The sequence below is a fragment of the Embiotoca jacksoni genome, unplaced genomic scaffold, assembly GCF_022577435.1.
Source record: "Embiotoca jacksoni isolate LCO1_2020_lvr unplaced genomic scaffold, fEmbJac1.0.p SCAF_1, whole genome shotgun sequence".
Taxonomy (NCBI): domain Eukaryota; kingdom Metazoa; phylum Chordata; class Actinopteri; family Embiotocidae; genus Embiotoca; species Embiotoca jacksoni.
The window spans coordinates 24,090,726-24,117,505 of NW_027185229.1; the positions used below are offsets into that span (position 1 = coordinate 24,090,726).

General features: G+C 41.3%; 2 protein-coding genes across 6 annotated transcripts in view; one reads left to right on the forward strand and one right to left on the reverse strand.

The window, feature by feature from the left end:
- Nucleotides 1-19,767, forward strand: part of pacsin1b (protein kinase C and casein kinase substrate in neurons 1b) — a 32,384-nt gene extending 12,617 nt beyond the window's left edge. For 2 of the 5 annotated variants that reach the window (XM_069148915.1, XM_069148940.1), the window contains exons 2-10: nucleotides 7,594-7,720; nucleotides 10,930-11,086; nucleotides 11,759-11,994; nucleotides 12,734-12,889; nucleotides 13,368-13,543; nucleotides 13,626-13,746; nucleotides 14,237-14,352; nucleotides 14,704-14,900; nucleotides 15,962-18,074. In XM_069148915.1, coding sequence (XP_069005016.1) covers nucleotides 7,661-7,720; nucleotides 10,930-11,086; nucleotides 11,759-11,994; nucleotides 12,734-12,889; nucleotides 13,368-13,543; nucleotides 13,626-13,746; nucleotides 14,237-14,352; nucleotides 14,704-14,900; nucleotides 15,962-16,071 — 1,329 coding nt within the window. In that variant the 5' untranslated portion in view covers nucleotides 7,594-7,660 and the 3' untranslated portion in view covers nucleotides 16,072-18,074. Of the gene's footprint in view, nucleotides 1-2,954; nucleotides 3,388-3,423; nucleotides 3,667-7,593; nucleotides 7,721-10,929; nucleotides 11,087-11,758; nucleotides 11,995-12,733; nucleotides 12,890-13,367; nucleotides 13,544-13,625; nucleotides 13,747-14,236; nucleotides 14,353-14,703; nucleotides 14,901-15,961; nucleotides 18,075-18,636 lie in introns of those variants that run through there. The other 3 variants (XM_069148922.1, XM_069148932.1, XM_069148948.1) reach the window with 3 other exon arrangements.
- A 1,637-nt stretch (nucleotides 19,768-21,404) lies between these two features.
- On the reverse strand, nucleotides 21,405-26,369 carry LOC138197920 (SAM pointed domain-containing Ets transcription factor). Its single transcript, XM_069148961.1, has 6 exons — nucleotides 26,299-26,369; nucleotides 25,614-26,058; nucleotides 24,683-24,880; nucleotides 24,436-24,483; nucleotides 23,952-24,086; nucleotides 21,405-23,101 (listed from the first exon to the last, which is right to left on the reverse strand). The coding sequence occupies exons 2-6, from the start codon at nucleotides 26,047-26,049 to the stop codon at nucleotides 22,923-22,925; spliced, it is 996 nt and encodes a 331-aa protein (XP_069005062.1). The 5' UTR covers nucleotides 26,050-26,058; nucleotides 26,299-26,369; the 3' UTR covers nucleotides 21,405-22,922.
- Nucleotides 26,370-26,780: the final 411 nt, after the last annotated feature.

Here is a 26,780-nt window from a genome sequence, read left to right on the forward strand (position 1 = left end):
TAAACAGTCAATTTCGGTGCGAGACCGGGGTGAGACCGGAGTGAGACTGGAGTGGGACTGGAGTGAGACTGGGGTGAGACTGGAGTGAGACTGGGGTGAGACTGGAGTGAGACTGGGGTGAGACCAGGGCGAGACCGGGGCGAGACTGGAGTGAGAAATAATGTCTGCATGTTTTTGTGCAATCAATTATTCCTTTAAAAAAATAAAACTATTTTTGGGATTTATCCCACTGTACAGTGACTTTGCTCATGTCAGAGCCGTATTTTATTTGACCCATTCATCAGATTTAGGTCCAAAAATTATATTATCAAAAAGAATAGGTGGACAAGACTAAAAGTCTGACCAAGCATTCAATGCCTATTTCTTAATAGTCGTTTGTTCGGGGATTCGTTTGACGTTTTGGCCTCACCTGTCCACACAAAGATCAAATAATCACTTATTTTGAAAACGTTTTAATGCAAATATCATTTTTTTTTTTTGTCGTTGTGCTCTCCCATCAAACCTAAACTTAGAAGTTTGATCAGTTTCCGGAAACTTAGTGACCTAGTTGAAGATCTTTAAATCAGCCTTTTCTTTACTTTGCAGTTACTTCTCTTACTGAATTTCTGTCACTGAGAAATTCAGTATGAAGTTCTGACTTTGAAACAGTTTCTCTTCTTTTTCCACCGAGAGCTTGAGGAGCAATTCTCCAAAGTAAAATAGTGCATGAAACAAGTTGTGCGCAGAAGTGACTTTGTTCAAATAAATGCAGTTTCTTCCATTATTCAGGGTGTGCAGCTATTCTCATTCTACACTGTGTCAAAGCTTTCGAAGAACAAGCGAGGCCTGCTGTGTTTTAAAGATTATACTCATGAATCATCTTGTCTAATGGTTTAAAATGTTTTATTATGCTGCGACTAATTTTTGCTTTAAATTGTGGCATCTTTCTGGTAATAACAGGATGTTTGAACGGGATGAAACACAAGCAGGGGCTGTCTAATAATTCATTATAGATCATATATAATTGTTTGCCTTTGATTGACAGTGCACAGTAGAAAGATATTGAGGAGAGAGCTGGAACACTACGTCTCCTTGAAACAGTGAAGTTTGATTTTAAATGAGCAGATGTGAGGGAGGAGGTGACGGAAGTACATTTACATCAAAACATGTTCTGCCGCCTTTTGCATTTCACCTCCAATTTAGTTTGGCGTACCTTGTAAAGTTTTTGTTTTTATCACTTCTGCTGCTGTGGTGTCTTCAACATCATCATCATCATCATCATCATCATCCTCGCCCCAGCAGTCCCCTCTGTGGCCTGTCTGTCCTCCGTCTCACCTGTTCTGTCTGCGACTCACAGAAGCAGACAGTCAGCCCGAGACTCAGGGCCGCCCTCTCTGCGCCTTGTGTATCCGTGACAGTCAGTGATTCATGCCAGTCGGGTTGGCAGAGTGATCGGCCTGCAGCTGAGACCGTCACAGAGGTCTCTCTCAGTTGCTCTACAGGCGTTTGGAAAGCTCTGGATGTGGTGGAATAACGACTGGCCTTCAGGCACTTCCAGTGAAAGTCCTCACAGCTGCAGATGGGAGTTTTAGTTAAGAGGAATATTCAAATGTGTTTTGATGTGATCAACGCATTTAGAATTCATTGTATTTGTATTTGGCTTGGCATTTTACTCATGCAGTAAAGTTGTAAAGCTTAACTTTGTCTCTGAATTTCACAAGTTAATTATTAATTGTTTTATGGCTGCCATGTCAACAGCACATACGTGGCTCTCTGGCCGTCATGCAAATTCCAAACAGGTTATGTATATCTGTCTTAGGATCTCCTCCACCCATCAGATGTTCAGCCGGAAATGTCCTAATACTTAAGCAGTACTTGTGTTTTACTGGAGTCTACTAAAGGAGTTTATGGTGTAATCAATGCAGCCGATTTGATCATCTGAAGGACTGGACGCAAATCTTGAAAAAGTCTCTTTCCACCTTCTACAGCTTTTTAACAGTGATCTTCCCTCCCTCCTCCTCAGAATATGATCACACAAAGCTGAAAGAAGTAAGAATTAGTTTGGAGTTGTTTGCTTTCTCTGTGTTTTGTCATATAACCACGTTTTGTGAAGTAACTGGCTGTAAGGCAGGAAAGTCAAGATGGAAACTTTCTTTTTCCACTTACACCCTCTGTGATCACTCATTTTGAATGTTACACAGACAACTGATGAGCAATATCTCTCAGGTATAGCGCAGGAGTAGTATTATGACCTACAATTAAATTTTTTTTTTTTTTTGCTCATTCAGACAATAGAAACATAAAAGTATCTAAACAATTTCAGCAAGTTCCAGGTCCAACAAGTCAAGCCAAAATGGAAGTGCAATACAGTGCAATACCACCCAGGGCCATTAGGGGTCAGCTCCAAAAAGCCTCTCGCTTCATGGACTCCCATTTAAATTCTCTCACGAAATTAAAAAGTGTAATTTGCTAAAGTCGCTCCTTCTTATTCTTTTTCTGGCGGTCTGTCTGAAAATAATCCCATCATTAATGAGTTATTAGGCCTAAAAGAGTGGTATGTTTGAGGGTGTGTCTGTTTGATTGACAGACCTGTGGGGCAGTCAGGTTTTCAGGTGGGCGGGGCGAAGTATCCTCCAGTTCCCTATCAAATCAAGTCAGATGCACCTCTTGCACAAATCAATGGGTGACTTTACGATTGGTTTCCGCTCGGCACAAAGTCATAAAAAAAAAAATGTGTTTCCTTTAAAAAAAAAAAAAAAAAAATCCACAATCATTAACTTCAGAATTAATGAAATAGTCTTGGAGCACCCAGTGAGTGCTGCTTTCTCAGAGACACTCAGATCTTTTAGTTTTGTATAATCCTGATAAATTCAAAGTTAGCTTGAGCTCTAAAATACTCTCTCCTTCCCTACCTGTCTGATCGTTCACACTCACCTCCAGTTCCATCAAAGTCAGGTCATCGAACGCCCCACGAAGCCACACCAGGGCATCTCCACTGCTGCTCATAAACAGCAGCCCACCTAATCCACCCCTTTTTCTCCCCCTCCTATGTGCCCCTCCACCCTGCTGCTCTGTCTGAGCCATTCAGGCACAACACCACAGGATTATCCCTCACTCATTGAGAAACACACACACACACACACAAACTTTGCACAGCACTCCAGAGAGGAAGATCTCAGATCAGAGATTAGAGTGAGCGGGTCCTCGTCCCCCTGCTCCGCCCGCTGATGCACCGTCGCCCAGTCGGTCAGTCAGGGAGGAGAGCAGGCAGATCACACCGGGCAAAAATAAACAGACAGGAGGAAAAGGAGGAGGAGGAGGAGGAGGAGAGGGGCTGACTGCTGGAGGAGCCCACGTGTCTCTTCTCTCCGAGCTACAGCCTTAGCTGCTGTTAATGGAGGACTGGGGGTAAGCTTTTGTTGTTTTTGTGGGGGGCTGTGCCCGTCCTCTCCCTCTCTCGGGGGGTCTTGACGGCCTTTGTTTTGGGGGTCTCACTCACTTGACGTGTTGATGCTGCTGGCTCACCGTGACAGTAGTTGTGGTGCTTTTTTGATGCGCGTGCACTTGCTTTAGAGGGATGGGGATTCCCGATGCTCGTCTATGAGGATGTTGATGTTGTTTCCCGAGATTGCGGGTTGGTCTAATGGAAGAGGAGAGAGGCGAAGAGTGAATCGAAGCGGTGCGATGGTGAGTAAACCTCGGCGGCTGCTGCCGGCGTTTGAGGTTTTGTGTGCTGCAAGTGGGCACTGGTGTTTTTGTTTGCCTACAATGATCAACGCAATCGATGGCGTGCACTGAATTTAGAGATACAGTCAGATTTATGTCCTCATTTCTGTCTCAGTTTTAAGGCTACTTGTTCGCTTTAACAATAAAAGTGGAAGAAGCTGGTCATGTGGTTTTCCTACGCTGCGATCTGCCTTTGTAGGAGCCAAGCAAAGGGCTATCCTGAACAAAAGCCCCCTCTCGGCATGTAGCTAATGGATTAACCAAGCATGATGACACCCACATCTCTACTCCACGCTGCATCGCTTCTTCTCAGAACTGTCTGGTTTAGACTCGCGTAGAAATTTCCCTCAATTAACCGGAGTTTAGATTTTATTTTTATTTTTTTTGGGTGGGGAACCCACCTACTTCTCTCTCTCGTGTCCTCTCTGCCTTTCATTGTCAGAAGGGTTGCTCCATCCATCCTTTGGTCCTTGTTTGACCCAAATACCCATGCAGCTCCCGCCCCTCCCCCTGACCTCTTATCAAAACACATCAACGCTGCTTCTCTTTCTATTGTTTCATATCGGTCTCCTCTGCATCAAACATTTCGCCCTCATCGCTTTGATTTTTTTTTTGCTCATTACGAGACAATATTGGCACTGTCTTCTTACTCTAATCAGCTGGTGGCCTTCAGTGAGGATTATCCACAGGAAAAGACACCCAGATACCGCTGACGATCTCCGTATTATGGATGATTTTCATATCGACTTTGAGCAGGAATCTTCTGTAGTCGTTAAAAAAAAAAAACGTACGGTGTGATACGGCACAAAATATCTTAAAGAAAAAGTTGGACATTTTAATAGATGTGTCATTTGTTTTCTCGCCAAGTATTAAATCGTAGATTAGATCAGGATATATTTATTTTGAACATACAGTTAGTAAGAGAAGAGGATAACAATGAGGATGATATAATGAGTTTCAGACAGCCAAAGCTAAATTCTCAAAATGCCAAACTCTCCACTTAATGTACAGAGTCGGTGGTTCATCACGTTAGATGGTTATTTAATGAAGTCCTGCAGCAGAAACCGCCTCACGTTTTTCAGCCAGTGTATCAATAAAAGATAACAGAACAAATCCCTATATAAAGCTGTCAGTCGTATCATGTGTCTGATAATATTTTGTATTCCAGCTGACGCTCGATGAAACCGGCAGCTGGCATTTCACTCCTCTGATAGCACCTCCAGGCCTTGTTGTTATCTCACGTTTGTTTTCCAGTTCATTTTCTTCTCCACTTTGCATTTGATCTCGATCTGCATTTCGGTTCGGTGGTTTGTTTGTGTGTTGTGTTTTTGTTTTTATTTCTGCTGTCTTGCACATTATATCTTATGTCTTACTGTTTTGTAATACATCTTTCGTTCATCTCTTTCCTGTACCAAGTCTGTGTACCTTTAGTGTTATCCAAAGTAAATAAAATGATGTCCTATTTGTTACATTATCGTGTGCAGTGGAACAAACAAACAGCTCATACAGAGGCAAGTCGCCTGGTTTCCCTCAGAGCACCTCGCTGTGCAGGTTTTAGCTGTGATAGCTGATTCAGGGTGAAGCCTTCTGGTCAGACTCAGACACAAGTGTTCAAAACGAATTTCTGTAAAAATGAAAGTTTATTTAGACAGCTCGAGGAGGCTCGTGCAGCTAGCCTCATACATTCATTTACTGGACTTGTTTCCCAATTTTCTACCGTGGAGAAAGAAAGGCCACAAATACAAGAATAAGATCCAGGTTGAAAACTACTGGGATTGTTCTTTTTAGAGTGTAGAGCGTGTTCTCTGACAAAAATTAGATTTTCTCAACTCAAACCTGAACTTTAAAAGAATATTAAAAACTACGACAAAAGCGAAAATGAGCTTTACTTCAGCTTTTTCAAAGTTAGAAGTCTAACTCAAACTGATATAGTGTTTTATATAAACGTTATTGTGAACAATATGAAACACTGATGTGGTGCTTTATTGTAAGCTTCATCATAAATGATGTTGAAAACCAAAATCAGATAGATTTTTTTTTTTTTTTTTTGTGAAACATCTGGTTACCTCGTTTTTTAATGTTTATCTTTTGTTTTGTTTTGAAATCATGAATCAAATTACTTATTTTTACAATGATTGTGACTTTCATAAGGCAACCAATTGGGTGTGTTATTGCTGGCTAAATAGATTTGTGGTTTTCCACTGAACAGTTTACACTCAGGACTTTTAGTTGAAGTTGTTGAATGGAACAAAACAGAATAAAGAGAGCTACTGCCAAAGTCAGGATATAAAGATATTCTGACAGGAACAGAGTAGGTTTAATAAAACTGTGATATGTAGCCTTGGCAACAGCCAATTAGCTTGCACTGAGAGGTCATCAAAATATCAGTAGGCTGTGTGGGACTCTTCGTCCTGTTTAAAATTGCAGTGTTGTGAACTGAAGTCAAAGAGGTGGAGGTGGACGTGAGGATAATGTTGGCGCTATTAGCCTTCCCGTGTCTTTACTCCGTTATTTCACTGAAACGTTGCTGAAGTTGGACCTTATTTTCTGCCCTAATTTGAGCTTCTTTTATTATCATTCGCAATCATGTCGCAACTATTAATTCCAGCTGTTCCCGTGAGGCCCTGGGAGGATTTTCGTTGACCAGAACGAGCGAAGATTATTCAGAAATTACGCAACATTGTTCCGATAAAGGCTGGCCGAGTCTTTGCCCCCGAAAATGAATAGCGAGTCATTACGTCTATTGACGGTCGTCACAGAGGAACAGAAAGAGAAAAAGATGCAAGCGCTCAGGTTATGAAGGTGATTGTGGTTTTCTCGAGCTCACCTGATATCAGTGTGTGGAAAGGATGAAAGTTAAACACTCCGTCGGTGAACTTTGGAATTCTCCTGACGGCGATCTCTCTTTGCGTTTCCTTGTTTGGACTTTGTACTTATGTGTTTTAGCGTTTTATTACCTACCGACTCTGTCGGCAAATTTGTGCACGTTGGTCTAATTGTCTGATTTCAAGAAGATTCTATTGGTGCTGACTCACTTGTATTTTATTGTAATGGGATATTTGAATGAGCTTATCACTGTTGTCTGACATTTTAAAGATTAAATGACCAATTCAAAAATAAATGTTCATTTTTGCAACAAATAATCCACCAGTCCATCGACAGGAAATTAAAAGTAGCTATTGTGATAATCGATATCTCATCTCAGTCCTTTTTTTTTTCTAGCAGAAAAATGCTCCATTCATTGATTCTGGATCCTCAGTTGTATGTATTTCTTGCTTTTCTGCGTTTTGCATGACTGTTATCCTCGGCTTGTGGACAGTTAGATAGACAAAATGAGCAACATAAAGAAGTTATTTTGAAGGGTTTCGATCGAACAATACATTTGTCGTTGGCTTTAGAGTGAAATTGCCTGCCGTTCTTTAAAATGCAGTTTTACATTTATTTATGCTCTGTGGTTAATTGTTTCTGGGCATCTTGCATAACTGTCAACCTGTGGGTGGTTCACTGCCTTTCTCCTGGTTACAGTATTTTGCGTCCACTTTAAAATATGTGACATCACAGTTGAAAGTATCACATTCGCCTGAACAAAGCTTTTAGGTGAAGACGACACTGCTGCGAGCGCAGGAGCTGCAGTGATGGCCTGAAACTAAAACATGCACAGGCTTGTTTTAAATCGCAGCTTCATCACGGCACTATTTAGGAAGAAAGTGTTATTTAACAGATTACCGTAGACGCTGCGCATCCGTCTACCTTATTTGCAGCTTCTAATCATATTTCTAAATTCAGAGGGAGTTTTGATCTGACCTTTTAATGCGTCTCACGTATCCGGCTGTTGACGCCGCTCACAGTCTCGGTGTTTTAAATTCCTCTGTGCTCGTCTTCTCACAGTGCATGAGGAGCGTTACTCTGCTGCAGACCACGACAGCCTGAAGCCACCCTGCCAAAACCTGGGACCATGTCTGGAGCCTTCGATGAGTTCGCCAGCCAGGAGGAGACCACCGACAGTTTCTGGGAGGTGAGGCAGCACAGGACGGAGTTGTGACGGATTAAAGCGAACAGGGAGGCGGCGACGCCGCCGGGCGATGAACTCTGGGTGAACCCGGCTTCATCTGGGAGGCGAGAGCAGAGATGCGAGGCCTCGTTTATCAGCTGCGTGCGCAGCGCAAATCAGGCGTGTGCTCGTCTGTACACGCGGCGTCAGATTTATCGAGAGGGTTAGATCACTGTGCTCCGAGTGCTCCGCGCACACATCAGCTGGTGACACATCACTGCTGATAAAACTGCTACGTTTTGGTGCCATTACTTATGAATGGGTTGAGTGAGTCAGCTACATATTTATTTTAGCAACTGTTAAAAAAAAAAATAAGTAAAATAGATGCAACATTGAAAATACTAATGTCACTACAGTGGCACTCCTCTGTCATTTTTTTTATTTTATTTATTTTTTTATCTCTGATAGAGCTCTTAGTCAAGGTGACTGTTTATAACATTTAATCACATCCTGCCTTCATGCCGTCTTGTTTCTACATGGAAGAGATACTTATGAAATTAAACACGTTAGTTTAGTTGAACTTTTTTTTATTTTTTTTTTACCAAACCTCAACCTTATTGCCAGTGAAGTTTGTCTTCCTTTCTTCACCCATTCCCCCCCCCCCCCCCCCCCCCCAAGAATCATATTTTTGGAGGAAAAAAAAATGTAAAACTGGTTTGGAGGTGATTCTCTTTGTTAATGGGATAGTTTGTTCCCAGTAGATGTAAAACAGGTAAAACTGTCCATGCAGACTTTTATGTGCGCAGATTTTAGAACTGTGATAAACTTTGATCGATGGTGTCTCAGCTTTTGAGGTTGAAGTTGTACTGGCTTCTCCATCGTTGGAGTCTTGAGCTTGGTAAAGTGATGCTGCTATTTGTCTCCAACCACTGCAATGACAACTACATTGTACGTGTTCTCCGACGCACTCATTTGCTTCTACACTGTCTCTTGTTTAAAGGTAGGAAGTAACTGCTTGCATCTGTCACAATTCAGAAAAAGAATATTATAAAATTGATATAGTTCAGCTTTGATCAAATAAAAGGTAATGGAGGTGAGAGCAGGTAAGGGGGTCAGGTGATTGGTGAAGCCAACAGACAGGCAAAAGGAAAAAAAAAACTAAATCATGCAAGAGGTCCAAAACAGGCAAGTACACAAGTACTCCTGGTATTATTATTATTATTATTATTATTATACTGGTGGTGAAAGGTCAAAGGTCACTCACAAAACACATTTGTGGCCATAACAATTCTCACACTAGTTGTGACAATATTGCATACAAATGTGTACTGCGGTTGATCTAATCCTATTCATGTAAAGTATCCACCTTTAATGTTAAGTATGCAGACGTGGACGCAAACTGCATCTTGACTGATCGGCAAATCGTACAACTGCGATGCGGAAATTCAGGAACAAAGAAAAGCAAAATACTAATAACACTGAGAAGATGGTAGTTGAGGATATTTGGCTTTTTTTTGTAGAAAATGATTTCACTAATTAGTACTCTATCAAAACATTGTCAAAACAATCAATGAAGTTGGTTTCTCAGTTGACAGTATGTTGCACTGAGTATCTCCCCTAAGATTACATCACCAACAACAACTAAGCGCAAACAGTCCGAGGTAATTTGAGACGCAAGTTCCCAAAAGCCCATTCATTATATATGAGAGCCGGTGACTCAAACCAGGAAAACATTCACCTTATCTGAAGCCACAGAGAATACACACCGTCACGTTGCTCCATGTTCAGTTACAGCTGTGTGTTTGATAAATTCACTCAGCGGGCGCTGAAGACAAAGTTATTGTCACTTCATACATGCAGGTTTTATAATCAATTTTCTCTCAGACTCTATACTACTTTGTCCTCATCGCGTCTCTTCAGCCTGCCAGTGTTTTCAGGAATCAACTGGAGCAGCAAAGGTGTTCGCTTACAGCACGCAGCCACTTCATCACAGTCAGTCACTGCATCACTGTGGAGCTGCTGCAGTGCTGCCTGCTGATCGCTGACTCGGCTGAAGCTGAGGCCTGGTGTTGAATACAATCATTTGTCCCCCAGCTGCTTCCGTTTAGTACAAATCGGAGGTTTTTCTGAGTGTCATTTTCCGAGCGAGTTATGGGTAAACGTCTATTATGCATTCAGCAAAGACGAGGTCTTTTGTCTGCTGTCACACAGGTGTGAAATGAATGCAGCAAGATGGTGTTTCAGCCTCTCTTTTTCCCTCTGGCTCTGTCTCTGGGCAAAGCTATCAGCTCTCTGGGAGGCTGCTGCTGCTGCTGCTGCTGCTTCTGCGTCCAGAGAGAGTTGTAAATTATATGACATTAACACACCCCCTGCTTTCATTGCATAACTCCGCACACAGCAGCAGCAGCAGCAGCAGCATTGTCCTTTCTGCTGATCCCTCCTGCCTCTTCAGTGCATCACCTGCAGGCCTAAAGGAGAGTTTGGACGTGATTTTTGTGCGAGCAGCCTCTTGCGCAAAAATCTTTCTAACAGTAGTAGTACAGAGCAGTTTGAGTCCTTCAATAATATAATACAAAATCTATAGTTAGCCATAATTATAACTTGAAACTTTTGTTATTTAAATGAGATAGTCTGTATGCAAATATTGAATATTGTTCTTGTTTACATAAACAGTATATTTTGAAGTATTTCACCTTTATTGAAGTGTGAAGGTAAATGAGGAGAGAGAGATAGACACACAGCAGGTTTCTGGCTGATAATACCTTTAGAGACTTTTTTTTTAGTCATAATTTGTAGATAATTTACAAGAAACAAAAAGGCATCTGAAAACGTCTTTGATTTAAAAAAAAAAAATGCTTAAATCACAGAGTAGGGCTCTGATTATCCAACTCAGGAAGACCTTCTACATGCTCCTCTCTCCAACTTTAAACTAATTTATTGACACAGTTTAAATTAAGAAACCTCAAATTTCTGACTATATGGTTTGAAAAGTGTAGAAGCAAACAGTCAACAAACTATCAGTGGTTTGCTTCCTTTTTGTTTGTTACCATTAAACAAAGGGCTGCAAACTTATGACCTCTGATTCGACTCAGAAGCCTAAAACTGAAAACATCCAAGAAGGAATCTTAAGAAAAACAAGTGATACTTAAATAATATGAATTGTAATAATAGTAGTATGTAATAATACTTGTTTGCAGTGATTGTAACATAACGTTCCTTTGTTTTTATGTTAGGTTGGGAACTACAAACGTACGGTGAAGCGGATTGACGATGGTCATCGGCTCTGCAATGACGTGATGAGCTGCATCCAGGAACGGGCCAAAATCGAGAAATCCTACGCGCAGCAGCTGACCGAGTGGTCCAAGAGATGGAGGCAGCTGGTCGACAAAGGTAAGAAGTGCTTCACACTCATATCGACAAGTCTTCCATTTTTTTCCCCCAATAATAAGCAGTACTGTGCAAAAGTTTCAGAAACCGATAGTAAAGTAAGGATGCTTGAAATTTTTTTTTTAAATATGTGAGTGTTTTATTTATCAGCAAGCGTGATTAAAAAAAAAAAAAGTGCAGTAAATGGAAAAACCTGAATCAAAGCAGCATTTGTTGTGAGCACTTTTTAAAACAGCACCAATTCTAGTGAGCACAATTGATCACAGATTTCAAGGTACTCGGCAGGTTGCTTGTTGTGATTGTCTTGCAGAAATTGCCACAGTTCTCGTTTGGATTTAAGCTTTTAGTCTCAGTTGGTTTGTATTTTCTCCATGTAATCTCAAACTAACTCTGTGCTGTTGAGATCGGGGCCCTTCAGGGGCCAAACAGTCTGTTAAAGGACTCCTTGTTCTTCATGTCTCTGAAGATAGCTCTTTTGACTTCCTCTTCACGGTTGTATGTTTTGGCTCCTTTTATTGCTGCACAATGGATCTGGAACCGAACCTACGCGTCCATGTTGCCTGAAGGATTCAAACATCTATAGTGCCTAAAACGTTTGCACAACACTGCATATGTGTTGTTTTTGTGTTGAAATGAGGCTTTAGTGCCTTACTAACACTCTTATTTCTCCACCAGGGCCTCAGTACGGCACAGTAGAGCGAGCCTGGGTGGCCGTAATGGCGGAGGCGGAGAAGGTGAGCGATCTTCACCACGATGTGAAGAACAACCTGATCAACAATGACTTCGAGAAGGTGAAGAACTGGCAGAAAGACTCGTACCACAAACAGATGATGGGAGGATTCAAGGAAACCAAAGAGGCAGACGAGGGCTTTAAGAAGGCCCAGAAACCCTGGGCCAAGAAGCTGAAAGAGGTGAGGGAGTGTGCAATTTTTTATTTTTATTTTTTTACTCATAATGTACACCAATGTACGACACAGTGGGTATTACTATTAGACTGTACAAAGACTTATTTTAAAGGGCCACTTCACACAAACTACAAGAAGGTTTTCTAATTTGGTCAACTGGAGGTTTAGCCGTTTGTTTTACCTGCTGAGGTTTTGAAATCTCCATCTTTGAGAAAGATTTCATCAGTAACACTGGGAATTGTTGACACGTTGCTGTTGTGTTTTGATAAGTTGGCAGCAGGGATTTCACAAATAAAAATAAAACTATGTGCATGACTACAATCAGACAATAAAAAATAAAATAATAATATATTTGGAAAAAGTGGCCTTTTATGTCTTTTATCTTCAGCTAGAATTACTATGAGATGCATCTTGAACAGGAAGAGAATTTGTTTACGGCTAGTAAAGAAATTAGTCATCACTTTGTGTTGCGGTCACTTTATATACAATAGTTCAAGTAGAAGATTAATCATAACAATTTAAATGATATACTTTCTGCTATATTGTAGAGGTGAATCAGTCAAATAGATTAGTTAAAAAATAATCAAGTAAATAATCAACAATCTTACATTTCATGGACTAAACGATTAACTGATCAAACAAGAAGATTTATGTATAATGAAAAGAATCTTTCGTTATAGCTCTCACTTCTTTATGGCTTGTTAATACCCGATCAGAGGCTTTATTCATGATATTTTCTGTTCAGCTTGAGGCTGCCAAGAAGTCGTACCACATGGCCTGCAAGGAGGAGAAGCTGGCCACCGCCAGAGAGGCCAACAGTAAGGGAGAGGCCTCTGTGGCGGCTGAGCAGCAGAAGAAACTCCACGAGAAAGTGGACAAGTGCAAACAGGACTCTCAGAAGGTGAGAACATCACACAACTGGCCCGTCGATCATCATTACGCAAAAGATATTTACGACAATTGAGCCAAAGGCAAATCAGCCGGCAGCGTAGTTGGAGTCAGCGTAGAATTATTAATGTGTGACTGATTGCCAGATCAACCCTTTTATATCTCTCCTTCACTCCTCCCGACGTGGACTCTGGTACACCTTTTACTGCCTCAACCTTCACACCCCTGAACGACGGCTCTGTTTAGCGCCTGACAACACATTCATACTGCCCCTCCCGAAGTTGATAGAGTAGCAACTACGATCCATTACAGAAGCAGCTCAGAGGATCAGTAGGCTCGTGTCTTTTGACGCGTTTCGACAAATACACCTTAAAGTCCAGATGCGCTTTACGGGTTTGATCAATTAACACAAAAAGCCATGAAGAATAGTGTTGCAAACATTTCCGGGAATCATTTTCTAAGTGTGTCTTTCTTTTTGTGTCACAAACCAGGCGAAGGAGAAGTACGAGAAGGCTCTGGAAGAGCTGAGTAAGTGCACCCCTCAGTACATGGAGAACATGGAGCAGATGTTCGACCAGTGCCAGCAGTTCGAGGAGAAGAGGCTGAGCTTCCTCAGGGAGGTGCTCCTGGATGTCAAACGCCACCTCAACCTCACGGAGAACCAAAGGTGTGACGCGTCTGAAAGCGTTTGTACGACGAGACGTCGTCACCTGCCAATCGCACGCTAAATCCTCACTGTCTGTTCACAGTTATGCTTCAGTATACAGTGACCTTGAACGCACCATCACATCAGCCAGCGCACAAGAAGATCTGAAGTGGTTCAGCAACAGCCACGGCCCCGGCATGCATATGAACTGGCCGCAGTTTGAGGTACAAACATACAATATCGGGCTGCAGTTTGATGATAATATATCAACACTGGAAATTGGAGTTTTGCTGTATACTGGCCAACCATTAAAGGAATAGTCTGACATTTTAAGAAAACACTGACTGGAATTCATGCAAAAGAGCATCACGTGATCATGAGAAGATTGATCCTACTTTCTGTCAGTACGCTGAATATGAAGCAACGGACTTAAGCCGGCTAGCTTAGTTTAGTATAAAGACTGAAACGGTGGGCGGCAGCGAGCTTTTCTCCAATCTATCTCCCCAATTAAAAGGAAATAACGATACTTCCTAAACTTTTAAACGATTCCTTTAATACTGATTTTCCTGTACCAGCTTTGATGAACTTGTTACTGGAACTCAAATGAAGTTTTACTTGATTTGTATCATCCCGAGTGATACCTGGAAGAACAACCGACCCTGTGCAGCGCTTAAAAATCTAAATCTCAACATGTTTTGTCTCAATTCTTTGCAGGAGTACAACCCAGACCTCACCCATAACATCTCGAAGAAGTCAAAGAAAGGAACTGATGGAGTCATGCTGACTAATGTCACGACAGGAGTAGACCACGCTCAGGCCGACCAGGGAAGGTAAAATATGATCCGTTACCCGTCTTCAATTTATGCCCGAAATCATATCCAGATAATCGTCTCAACACCCAAAACTTTGCATGCTGTATCCGCTGTATCCAGCATCCTCCCTCACTGCCGTAATCTCGAATCACAGCTCCAACTGGACATGTACGACCGATATCCGTGTACCGTGATCGAATTACTGTCGTAGTCACAAGTCGACGAAACTCGAAATATTTGCAAACAGGGCATGAAGCTAAAATAGTGCGCGGTGGCAGTGAAAGTGGCAGCAGAGCGATCGTCGAGGCGCAGTAACAGTTTGGCATAAAGACGGATCGTTAACGTGCTTCTGAAACGCGTTGCCTCCAGCATAAGCAGCTACGAGAAGAACCAGGCGTACACGGCCTCCACCGAGTGGTCGGACGAGGACCAGACGGCACCGAACTCGGGCAACGACACCAACGGAGGGACGAACCCCTTCGATGACGACGCGGGCAAAGGCGTGAGAGTGAGAGCGCTGTACGACTACGAGGGCCAAGAGCAGGACGAGCTCAGCTTCAAAGCAGGTGAGTGTCCGGTTTCTGTCGTCACCGCGGCGACGGTGGTTTTCTGCGAGACGGCAAGTCGACACTGACTTCCACAAAAACTAGAGCCGCATATTGAGTAGACGTTAACGCCCGAACAACACGACGAGAGGGTGTGAAAACTCGGCAGGCGAGCAGAGTTTGGAAGTCGAAATAGTTAATTCAAGGTTTTGGATTAAGTTCTGAATTAGTTCCCTTAAAACTAAAAAAAAAAAAGCAAATGGCTGAAAATAAGTGGGTTTTTCTTACACAGGGACACGTTCAAATGTTGTATTTGCTGTGAAATAAAGTCACCACATGAATCAATGGCTGCTTTCCTTCATTCTACATTTCAAACAGCAAACGACGGCGAGATCCGCGTTTGTTCCTTTTCTCTGCTTGCTTCACAGCTGCTTGCTAAAGAACCGCTGCTAATCTCTTCAACCTCCATCAGCATTATCAAAACTTTTTCCTTGTTTTCATATTGATTTTATTCATTTAAACCTTGTGAATCTTTGGCTCGGCCGGGGAGGGAGGGGGAGAATGATCTCAGGAATTGTCCGTGTCATGTTTTCTTAGATGTCTTTCTGGATTAAATGGTTTAATCTGATGTATCGTCCTGCTTGAAATGTGGATATTGTGGCTCTATGGGTCTAACTTGAGGGAACGAGGAGTAACACAAAACAGTGCATGTCGTAAAAAGTGCAACCTTTCCAAACAATGTCAATTTTAAACAAATCAATTGAAGCTTTTGCTTTCGGGTCTGACTGAAAGTAAACACGGAAATTAGCCACCTTTGGCTAACTGAATTAACACACACACACACCGGTTTGTTTACAAGTGTGAGGCTGACTATCTGTTTCTACGCTGTTTTGTGCAACTCCTTGTGTGGTCCGCTGAACCACAATAGCAACGTTAAAGGAAAATACGCTGGAATTATCCTTTAAATACTCAAAACAAGGATTTTAATTTTTTTGTTTTTGTGGATTATTCCTTTAAAGTTGTTCTTCGATGTTTAACTTAATCTCCTGCTGCTGCACATTTCTGTCTGATTATCGATAAAGGTGATGAGCTGATGAAGCTGGAGGAAGAGGATGAGCAGGGCTGGTGCAAAGGTCGCCTAGACAACGGGCAGCTGGGTCTTTACCCAGCCAATTACGTGGAGCCGATGTAGCTGACGTAGCTGTTTCTAACTGTTCTTTGCCTCGTCGGAGGTCAAACCCAGGCTGAACCGTCCGGTACTAACTGCACATTGCCAGAGACTTCAAAGTAAAGCTTCCTCTTCCCGTCGGGCACAGTGAGCTGTCCCGATCACGGACAAGACTTTACTGAAACAAGATCAGTTCAGGACCACATCACCTCCAGACACTGCGACCGAAGCAGAACATTTCAGTCTCTTTTGTGTGTTTAATATCAGTTGCGATTCTAACATGCCATACAGTATGTTCTCTCATCATTATATGGATACGGTATCGTGAGTTGTGCCTGGATAGCAAGAATGAGCTATGCATTGTGCATTTCATGTATATATTTTAATCTTTTTTTTTTTTTTTTACCGTCTGTATTGTACAGTTTTGTTTTTTTTCTCAATGAATAGTGTTTTCTTTCTTTGTAATTTACATGTTGAGCCTTCAAGGAATAGTTTAACATTTTGGGAAATGCGTGCGTTCGCTTTGTTCCTGAGAGTTAGAGGAGAATATTTACGTCACTCTTGTGTTTCTACGAAGAAACATGAAGCCGCGGCCTTCAGTCGGTTATCTTAGCCTCGTTGTAAACGTTGGAAATAAGATGAAAAACCCAAAATACACACTCCAGCACCTACGAAGCAAACCCGGCCGTTAACGCTCGTCCCGGATGAACCGACCACAGGCGGGACAGCTCTTAAGCGTGGACGTGTCCGATCCGCTCAGACCACATTCGGAGGTGGTTACGAACAACAAACTCAAATGTAAAATGTGTTATGTTAAATCTCGTTGCGTTAAAACGACGCCGGAGCGAGCGCGGATGTCTCGCTGCGTTAATAAGCCGGTTGAGTCAACTGCTTTCGGTGCGTGTTTATCTACTTGTCCTTTCACAGAGCAGGGAGGTGAGAATCCAATCACCAGTGGCCACTCGAGGCGCACTGCGGAGACGCGTGTTCGCGTCGAACCCGAGACAAAGATACCGACGTCACGTTGGTCAACATGCTTAAAAACACGGTCGGCAGTTGCGACAGTAACTCTGATGGAGCAGAGTTTTTACAAATGCTCTTTGAAAACACAAACGCGTCAGCGTTAAGTACTGACTTACTTATTGTAAGTCGCTTTGGATAAAAGCGTCAGCGAAATGAAATGTAATGTAATGTTATGTAATGTTATGCAGCCGTAGAGACAGAGCTGAGCTGACATCTCCTCGCTGCAGCATATTTACCACGCCGACCCGAGTTGTGTCGATCTTCTCATCCGACGCTCTGCGAGAAAGCATCAAATCTTACTTCCCCGAATGTTGAACTGTTCCTTTAACGCGTTGAATAGTTGTCACGCTCCGCTCGGCGGCGTGTCACTGAATTAGCATTTTGAAACGAGATAAAAGACAGTTCACCGTCAGTAAAAAATAAATAAATAAATACAACACACAGCCGCTCTCAGCAGAGCTCGTCTTTGAAATGGAAATACACTCTCCCGAACACTGCAAGGATTGTTTACATTGACCTCCGCCGTCCCACCTGTCTACAACCACGTGCCTGTTATAACCATCACCTCCGTTCAGTTTCTTCTTCTCTTGTTAATAATGCGAACAAAACCTGCCCGGAAATAGAAGCTCGCAGCTGTTTTGTACGGAGATTAGCTTCATTTCACTCACAAGGTTGTTGTTGGTTGTTTTGTTTTTTTGTTCAGCAGTTGAAGAGACTTATTTACTATGAGTGAATGTCAAGTCACTGCATTATCAGCGCTCTGCTCCTTTCTCCTGTGATTATGTGCATGCTGATGCTCCCACACACTGTTTACTGCTCTGATCTGAACCGATCCAGCGCATGGCCTCGATTTGTTTCCACCAAATTATACACTGAATCTTGATTAAATGAAAATTCCTCCGCTATCAGGAGGATGAAGATGATGATGAAGATGATGATGATAATGATCTATTTCACCGGAAATTGTAGGCTGTATTAAGGGTCTTATAAAATATATATATATATATATATATATATATATATATATATATATATATATATATATATATATATATATATATATATATATATATATATATATATATATATATATATATATATATATATACATATATACGTATATATACATATATACATATATATATATATATATATATATTTTGCTTTAGTCATAAAATCTAAATCAAACTAGACACGAAACAAAGATTAGGAGTGCATGTGGCGCTGCAGTAGGTGTCACGTGAGATTGGTTTGTTACTCCTGGTAACCGCACACGTTGGTGAAGACAAATCTTTTGTCGGCGAGGCAGGCAGGTGTTCTCTTACTGATGCAGACAGAAAGCTGCAACGAGAAAAGCGGAAAGAGGATCCGTCTCTGAAATATTGATGAGACAATCGCCTTTTCTGCTGCAAGAACAAAATTCATTTTTACAGCCTCCGGGAGGGAAAATGTCTCTTGATTCTGGTGTTTATGCCTCTTTCAAATGTGTTGCTACTCTCAGCTCTTGATTCAGAGTGGTGAATTATGTTTTGCCTGACTAAAATCTACCACCCTGCTTCTCCATAGACTCTCAACCACCATCTTCAACAAAGTGAAAGAGAGCTCGCCTCCACAGAATCTGACTCCAGCTTATCCAGATCAGTTTACACCGACACGTCACGCAGACCCTCTCTGACTGATTGAACATGACATAACTTTAAAAACTTCAGCATCTTAACTGTCTTTCTGTACCTTTGACTGTATTTGAAACAGAGTGAGACTGTTTACAAGGATATTGTCCCAGAGCGGCATCCACTGTGAAACAGTAAGGAGTGGAAATCATATCTAAAAATGCTCAAAACGCTCATTTATTTTCTGTCTGTCGCTCCTACTGGAAACAATAACTGTAATGTCGAGGAAAACGTTTGGAGGACGAGAGGGCTGTCTCTCTGTCTCTCTCTCTCTCTCTTTTAGGATAGTGCTGTCATTTCCAAACTGTAGTGCCTGTACATCTGCATAAACAAAAATAAAAAAAGATGTCATCAGAAAACTGAGGCACACGTGGGAGTCTTTGAGATTGAGATTAAAAAAAACAAAAAAAACATGGGAGTTTAAAGATGTGTCGTCATTGGAGCGAACAAAGTGACGTGTTCTGTACATAAAAAAATGTGTAACGTGGTTTCAATTCGCCGAAGTCGGAATTGAAAGAAGTATTCAGGAAAGTAGAAAGAAGTAAAGGTGTTGCACTAAAATGGTACTCAAGTAAGAGTACGAAGACATTTTGGCAAAGTGTACTTCAGTACTCATTACAACATGTAAACAAATGACCCCTTTCTGAATACCACAATAAATTACTATCATTGTGTTTATGTGTAGTATTTTACCATAGCTGGTTGAGTTTGCGCAAAATTTAACCATTTCATAAACTTTTATATTTTATAAACTGAAAAAAAGCAAATTACCTTTACATATCTGCAAAAATAAGAATGATTGATAGCAGAATACAACAATAATTAAAGAAGAACATTAAACTCGGGATAAAAGAGTTCAATTCAAAAGACTAAATTAAAATTTTTAAAAAAAGATACAGCTTCCTCCCCTTTAAACAATTTTGACAGGTTGAAACTGATGAACCACTCTGTTCAACTTTTAATTTAATATCAGATGCCACCACTAGAGGTCCCCATTAACCAACCATCTTAAGCACCCTTAATAACCTGGGTCCACTGTAGCCTAATAATAATAAATAATATTAATATTACATCATTATAATAAAATATACAAGAATTCAGAATGAAAAAAAAGCACAGATTTCAATATGATATACCCAATTTTCATTTGTTAGTAAAACCTGAGGCACCACATCATCAAGCAATGAAGGAATAACTTTGACATTATTGTCACATCAGGACATCCCTACAAACTGGTAAAAGAGCCCAAAAATGATGACCAAAAACAACTCTGACAAGTTGAATGGCTGCAGTAAGAGAAAGATGTTTTTGTTTCATTGAAGTCTGCTGACATGTGGTCATAGTGTCCTTTCACAAGGTGTCTAATGTGGGGGAGAAAAAAAAATCATTATGGGATGGATGTTGTCTTGGCTACTGGTCCATTCACTCACCTGCTTCTGGCTTTACTGTCAAACAAAAGGCAAACACAGAAACACGAGTATTTATAGTCTAATGAGGGGGGTATAAATGAATCCGCATCGTATCTGTCATTTTTATTGAGTGAATGTTGGCATGCTGCGTGTCAGATGACGTCATTTCAACGTCACTGTCTCTCACCTGAGCAAACATTACCAATGAGCGAGGGTTCGTCCCAATGCTTCAATTCACTGTCTATTAATGTACTTGAAATAAACAATAAAGCCAAATTCTTTCATTATAAAGTACATTGTTCAAATTAGCTCGTTAATTTGACAGCAGACGAGCTCAAGAAGCTATGCTCTCTGAGTTAGCCAGCAAGTTCTTCTCCTTCTTCTCTTTCTTCTCCTCCTTCTTCTTCTTCTTAAAGTCTTCTTAAAAACGTCATTTTTTTTTCTTCTGCTCTCTCCCAGTAATGATCCGAGGACCCTTCACGTTTATCTGTTGTCCCTGTTTATAAAACTGGATATAAAACAGCGCCACCTGCAGCAGAAACATGCTGCTTACACACTGATGCTTCACTTTTTAATATTTTAATGATATATAATAAAATATCAGTCAGAGGAAACAAACCAGTGCTTTTGATACATTGATAATTTTTTTTTTTTTTTTTGCTAAAACTCTAGTACTTTTACACGAGTAGGATTTTTCATGCAGGATTTTTCACTTGAAATTGAGTATTTCTACATCGCTGTGGTGCATTACTTAAATAAAGGACCTGAGTACTTGGTTATACAACTCTATGTGTGGCAAACTTGAGACACTTGCGGCTGTTTTAGAAGGGAACTTTGGGAAATTTGAGTTGAGGTGGCTGTTGTTATCAGAGCTGGGTGAGGCCTTTCACAGTCTGTAAGCACAGAAGAGACATTATTTATTCTCTGTAACACTGTTATCTTTGAATTATCATTTCCCCATGATGTTGATGACTAAAAGATTTACAGATATAGCACAGTCACATTTTGTCACCTAATACTGTTTACCTTCAACAATGAAGAGGAAAGTATTTTTATCTGCAAAATGAATCTGCCGCACATAGCTCAAGGTATCACTTACATCTGGCAGATGTTCAACCTCAGACTTACCACGCGACTTAAAAGCTGTTGGACTTTGTCAAAGAAAAAACAGTCAGAGATGGGAAAACATGTCAATAAAAAACAGACAAGAACACACATTAAAAGGTAATACAATTTATTATGTATTTAACACACATTATATGCACCACAAACTCTTTAAGTAGTTAGATGTGGCCCAGAGATAGTTCAAAAGTAAACGTTATTGAGTCCTGCTTGAAGCTTGGATAACGTGTCCTTGCTCAGGCAGACAATTACCAGATCAAAATAGTAAGCAGTGTCGTAAGAATCAAATTGGTGTTAAATATAAACACCCAAAGTATTCAGAAATAAACGTGAAATAAATAATCATGAATAAATTCAGACAAAATACATGTGAAATAGTGAATAATCCAATTAAGACTCAGCTAATCATAATTAAAAGTCCTGTTTCTTTCATTATTGATGGAGCTAATCTCACATCACTTCTTGGATTTATGGAAGCTTGATGGGAATATGAACAGCTCTGCTGTTGTTTGGTCATAAATTAAAGAATTGGACAAATTAGAAATTTAACATGATGATGGCACAGTTTCAAACTTGATGTAGAGTTAATTCTGAGTGGAACATGAATTTCTGGCAATCAGTCAACAACTGTTGAGAGATTTCACTCAAAACATCTCTGCAAAACTTCAGGGTGGCGCTAAAGGCAGAATCAGAAAAGCTCATTAGGATTCATCTTCCAGGGACAATAAACATCTGTGCAACATTTCATGGCAATTACCAACATAAACTTGGTATGCAAGTATGCATGTTGCATATGTATTACATATTTTGTCTGTATGTATTCACAAGATTGTTAATCTCATGAAGTCTTTTTTATTTATTTTATTTTGAACACTTTGGGGCTCAAACATCCACAATGTAAAATGCAATATACAGCCATATAAACCACAGCTGACAGGATACAATACAAAACTCCCCAACAGTGTTATTAGGGAATGTGTCACTCTTTGCCAAGTTACACCTCAGAAAACAAAAATATATAAGTGGCATTTTTAACACGGCCACAGCAGGGTGTGAGCATTTCAGCTGTACTGCTGCAGAGTCCTTCTCTGCACCTCTCAGATGAGACACGAAGAGAGCGCCTCGTCTTCTGGTTTCAGTTTTCGGCCAAACAACACTCAGCATATTTTAACCTGTGGCAGTGAAGACGAGCAAAACAAAGAGACAAGGCAAGTGTAGCTGTCGGCGAGGGGCGTTTTCCCGGAGCTGCTGTGAAAGAGCAGTCGACTGTAACTCTTTGATGTAATGACAATGGGGAATCACATTATGGAAAAAAATAAACAGGCAGATAATGCAAATGACAAGGCAGTTCATTTATTGTTTTCTGGTTTTGAATCTGTGTTTCTTTCGCTCTGCAGCGGGATAGAAAGCCCCGACAGCCACATTGTTTTGTCTCTTTCCTCTCGGCCCCCTGCACAGAAAAGCCTTCATGAAGCAGCTGCCAGCTGTTGCTTCCGTGTTAGCAGTGGAAGTGTGTATCATCAGGGTTGGTCAGTGCACGTGTTCTATGTCACCATTTCATCCCGGGTTATGTGTTCAAGTGCATGGTGATAGAGAGAGTGTCCTTTTAATTGTGTAGCTTTCCATCTCCTCCTCCTCCTCTGCTGTGACCTCATACTGGGTGAACAAACTGGTACACCAGTCTCTGAGACACGTCAGGCTTGCGGATGATGCCTTTCTTGTAGTATTGACGAATGGAGCGGCTCAGCTTGTCATAGTTCATAGCGGGTCGATTCTTTCTGAGTCCCCACAGTCTCGCAACATGAGCCGAGTCTTCGATTTTAAAAATACCTGGTGGGAATCACAGGAGGTTTTGACATTTGTAACACGAAACAGTTGGCGATTACATTTAATGTGTGCTCATCGAGAGGAATGTAGAAATTGTTCCATCCACTTAAGTGCATATTAACGTCTGATCTAGCAATCGTCTCACCGACATAAAATTCTGGTTTACATATGTGACCATATCGTTAAACATTTACAAACAATAAGCAAAAGAAAAAATTTTAGAGACATAATTATTTGAAACCTTTCTCTATATTATTGTACTTTCAAATATGCTTTAAAATGTCCCTTAATATTGTGTATACATTTCTTTTTAATCTTTCCTACTACTGTACTAAAATCACAGTATATATTCATCTATTTGTTGTTCTATTTGACTTGATTTCTTTATATTGTATTAATGCAGAATTTTCAAAAGACAAATGTTCCCTCATTTCGAAATGTATTCTTTGCATGTGAGCACATAGCAGAACGTTTGAAGAGTTGAAATGTCATTTGAAGTGTAAACAGAGAAAGCAGTGAAACTGAGCTGAAGCAGTGAAAATGTTTGAAGTATCAGCTGAAATATAAAGTAAGCACTGATAGGACTTGAGATGTCAGTAAGAGATGTGGATGAAGAGGCAGATAAATTATAATGATGAAAGCACCGAAAGTTTTCAGTGTAATCGTGAACTTTAAACTCTGAAAGTTGCTGAACTGTAAGTTGGAGAGAAAGATATAAAAACAGCTTAACTACAATAGCACAATAAACTCTAACATATACTTGTATCTTTCATTGATTGTGCTGTTAAGATGGCCAAAAAGAGCATGTGTGAAAATGCCTGGAGCAAAGTGTGCATTGCATCAGTGAACCCACCTCTTTCTTTATTGAGCCAGCGGATGCAGCGACCGTAGTTGTGAGGCTTGAGCAGGAGCTCTCTGAGGAACTGCCACAGATGAATAGGTTGACCCGAACAAGACGAATCTGCTTCAGACCACAGCTCCTCGCTGCCTACACAACAGAAGAAAAACATGTGATTCCCTCAAGTCGCTGTGCAGTGAATCTTTATATAATACATGTAATCTGATTCCAGAGACCTTTAATCAGGACACAATGCAAAAGTTTGATTTGCATCAAAGACCACATCCTATAGTGTAAGACTTTTCTTTGGTATAGTTTAAGAGACTTAAAAAAAAAAAAAAAAAAAAAAAAAATTAAGTCCAGTGGTTTATCGGAAGAACTGTGTTAAAACTGCACCGTGCATTCGATCTATTTTACTTAACTCTCGTCAAAATGTAAATGCAACTTTCATTATGTCCAGTGTCTTTAAGTTACGAGCAAATAAGGAAAACAATTCTACCTGTAGTTTTGGTATCTCCAAGTGAACACCTCTCTTTCATCCAGGCAGCTGGAGAATAAAAAGAGACAGACATTTAATTTCAGAAAAAAGATTTCACTTTCAATTTATTGCTTTCAATCCCACCAGCACACAAATGAACACACTCAGTCAGTACGCACACTATCAGAGCCAAACATCAGATAATAAAGTCATCACAGGAGGTGCAGCAGGCTGCGATGAACTTGTTAAACGAATAGTACACGCTTACCTGACTTCCATATGTCCAGGTGTGCGTGCAGCGTGTCTCCACACTGTGGGGAGCGGTGGTGAAACTCCTCCTCGCTCATGGCACACAGGTCCTTCCCCGTCAGCTCCTGGAAGGCCTTTCCTGCGTGGGGCAACCTGTACAGATGTTCGGTCCACAGCAGCCACTTCTGGACATTCCCTGCGCTCCACTCTGTCGGGTCTGTAAACAGAAAAAGATACGAAAACGGTGAGAAATCTTCCAGCTGCATCTGCAATGAATGACCTGGTTTAGGGCCATTTCTTCTGTGAGATTAAAGTCATCTGGAGTCACGTGAAGTCGGCTGAATTTCCAGTCTTTCAGCATTATACTGTCTGTACTTTGTTTGAAAACTTTTTACACATCATAAATCTACTGAAACCACAAGGTAATCAAGCTTTTATGCCACTGCACTTCTAATCAGAAGAACAGATGACTGGGGATCCAATATATTTATGACAACCACAAGCCATTAAAAAACAAATGCTTCCTCTGTTTGTTCTATGAGCAGCAGAGACCTCGCCCTTAAGACTGTGTACACATCTCCTGGCAGGAAAGGAACCATCACTGTCACAGTCCAGGAGAACTCATGCAAAGGTCAGGATTATACAGATCCTGGAGCAGGCAAACACGGCTTTGCGTCAGTAAGGGTATGATTTAGGAGAATTGTCATTTCGCCCAGACTATTCACACAAATATATGTTGATTTTGGGAGAAAGATCCAGTAGCTTAAGTATCTCTGAATCAATATTCTTTCATTTCCAAATAATGAACAACACTTTGGGGGGGGTTTTTTGTCAGGAAAATTCCATGTTTACTTTTACTTTGTCAGTTATATGCCTTAAAGCTGTAACACCCTTACTGAAAATAAAAAACAATAAAACTGCAGGTGGATAAGTGGTGGAAAGCAGCCTACCTGGGGTGATGTTAAGCAGTTTGCAGGCTGTTTCAATGTCCTTCATCACTTCCCCCACAACCATGCTCTGCACCTGCTCCAGAGATCGCTCCTCCTCCTGCCCCTCCTGCCCAGGAGAGAGTCCCTGTTCCTGGCTGTCGATGACGGGGCACTGCTCCGGTTCCTCCCGGGGATCCATGCGAGTCGTGGGCACAGCCAGAGTTGGGGAGGCCTCCGAAACTTTCACGAGCCACGTGGCGTCTTCGGTGAGGAGCATGTCGAAGCAGGAAAGGTAGAGGCCTGGCACGCCTCGCTCCAGGGCTTCCAAGCTCGGTTTGGTTTCCCCCATGTCCCAGGGTTCTCCGGAGCCACTGCTCCGCTCCAGGATGGCGAGGGAGTCCTCCGTCATCCTGTCATACACAGCACCGTCTGACAAACTGCCCACTGGGTTTGACATAACTGGAACCTGAAAATAAAGTGGACAAGAGCAGCCACATTAAACTTCTACTACTCTGTGACCTGCACATGAATGGACAATCATGAAAGAATGCTGAAAGAAAAAGAAGATCTGCATGTGCCATAATCACTTGTTAATAGGTACAGCTTAAATTTACAGTCAGAAATGTTAATCCTGTCTGACAAAACTTTGACACATTCAAGCAGTTTGACAAAAATGCTGTCGTGATTTAAATCATAATTACAATACCTTTACCAGTTCCTTTCTCGTAATTATCTTGATGCTAAACCACCAATTGTTTTCCTTCTGTATGAAACTCCATCAGGAGTGTCTGCAGGCGAGAGCGTTGTATGTGCAGGACTGAGATGGGACTGTGCTGGTTGATGCTCTATAAGAGCCCAGAGTCAAATGGAGATACTGGGGAAATTACCCTCAAGAGAGTTAAAAAAAAAACAGCGCTGACAGGCATGGGGCAAAATGGATTTGACTGAGTCTCTTATTTGTGGGTCAGTGGCCCAGAATGGCTCACGTCTTGGGGGTAGGTGACTTGTATTGAGACCTGAGGCAGCTCTGCCGTCTGCCTCGGCTTTCAAGGTGCCGTCTCTGCAGCCCTCTGTCTCCACTGTCAGCTGGAGATTTTAATCAAATAGAAGTTAGATAATGCGGATCCCCGTTTGAAAAACAACCAAAACATCTGTTTTATGAAGACGTGACTGATAAGTCGTCTTCTT

Excerpts from the sequence above, each read along its gene's own strand:
- LOC138197920 (XM_069148961.1), bottom strand. The coding sequence starts at position 26,049 with ATGTCAAACCCAGTGGGCAGTTTGTCAGACGGTGCTGTGTATGACAGG. Across the intron at positions 24,484-24,682 it reads CCTGGACATATGGAAGTCAG|CTGCCTGGATGAAAGAGAGG; the intron begins GTAAGCGTGTAC and ends TTTATTCTCCAG. Across the intron at positions 23,102-23,951 it reads CTGGCTCAATAAAGAAAGAG|GTATTTTTAAAATCGAAGAC; the intron begins GTGGGTTCACTG and ends GATTCCCACCAG.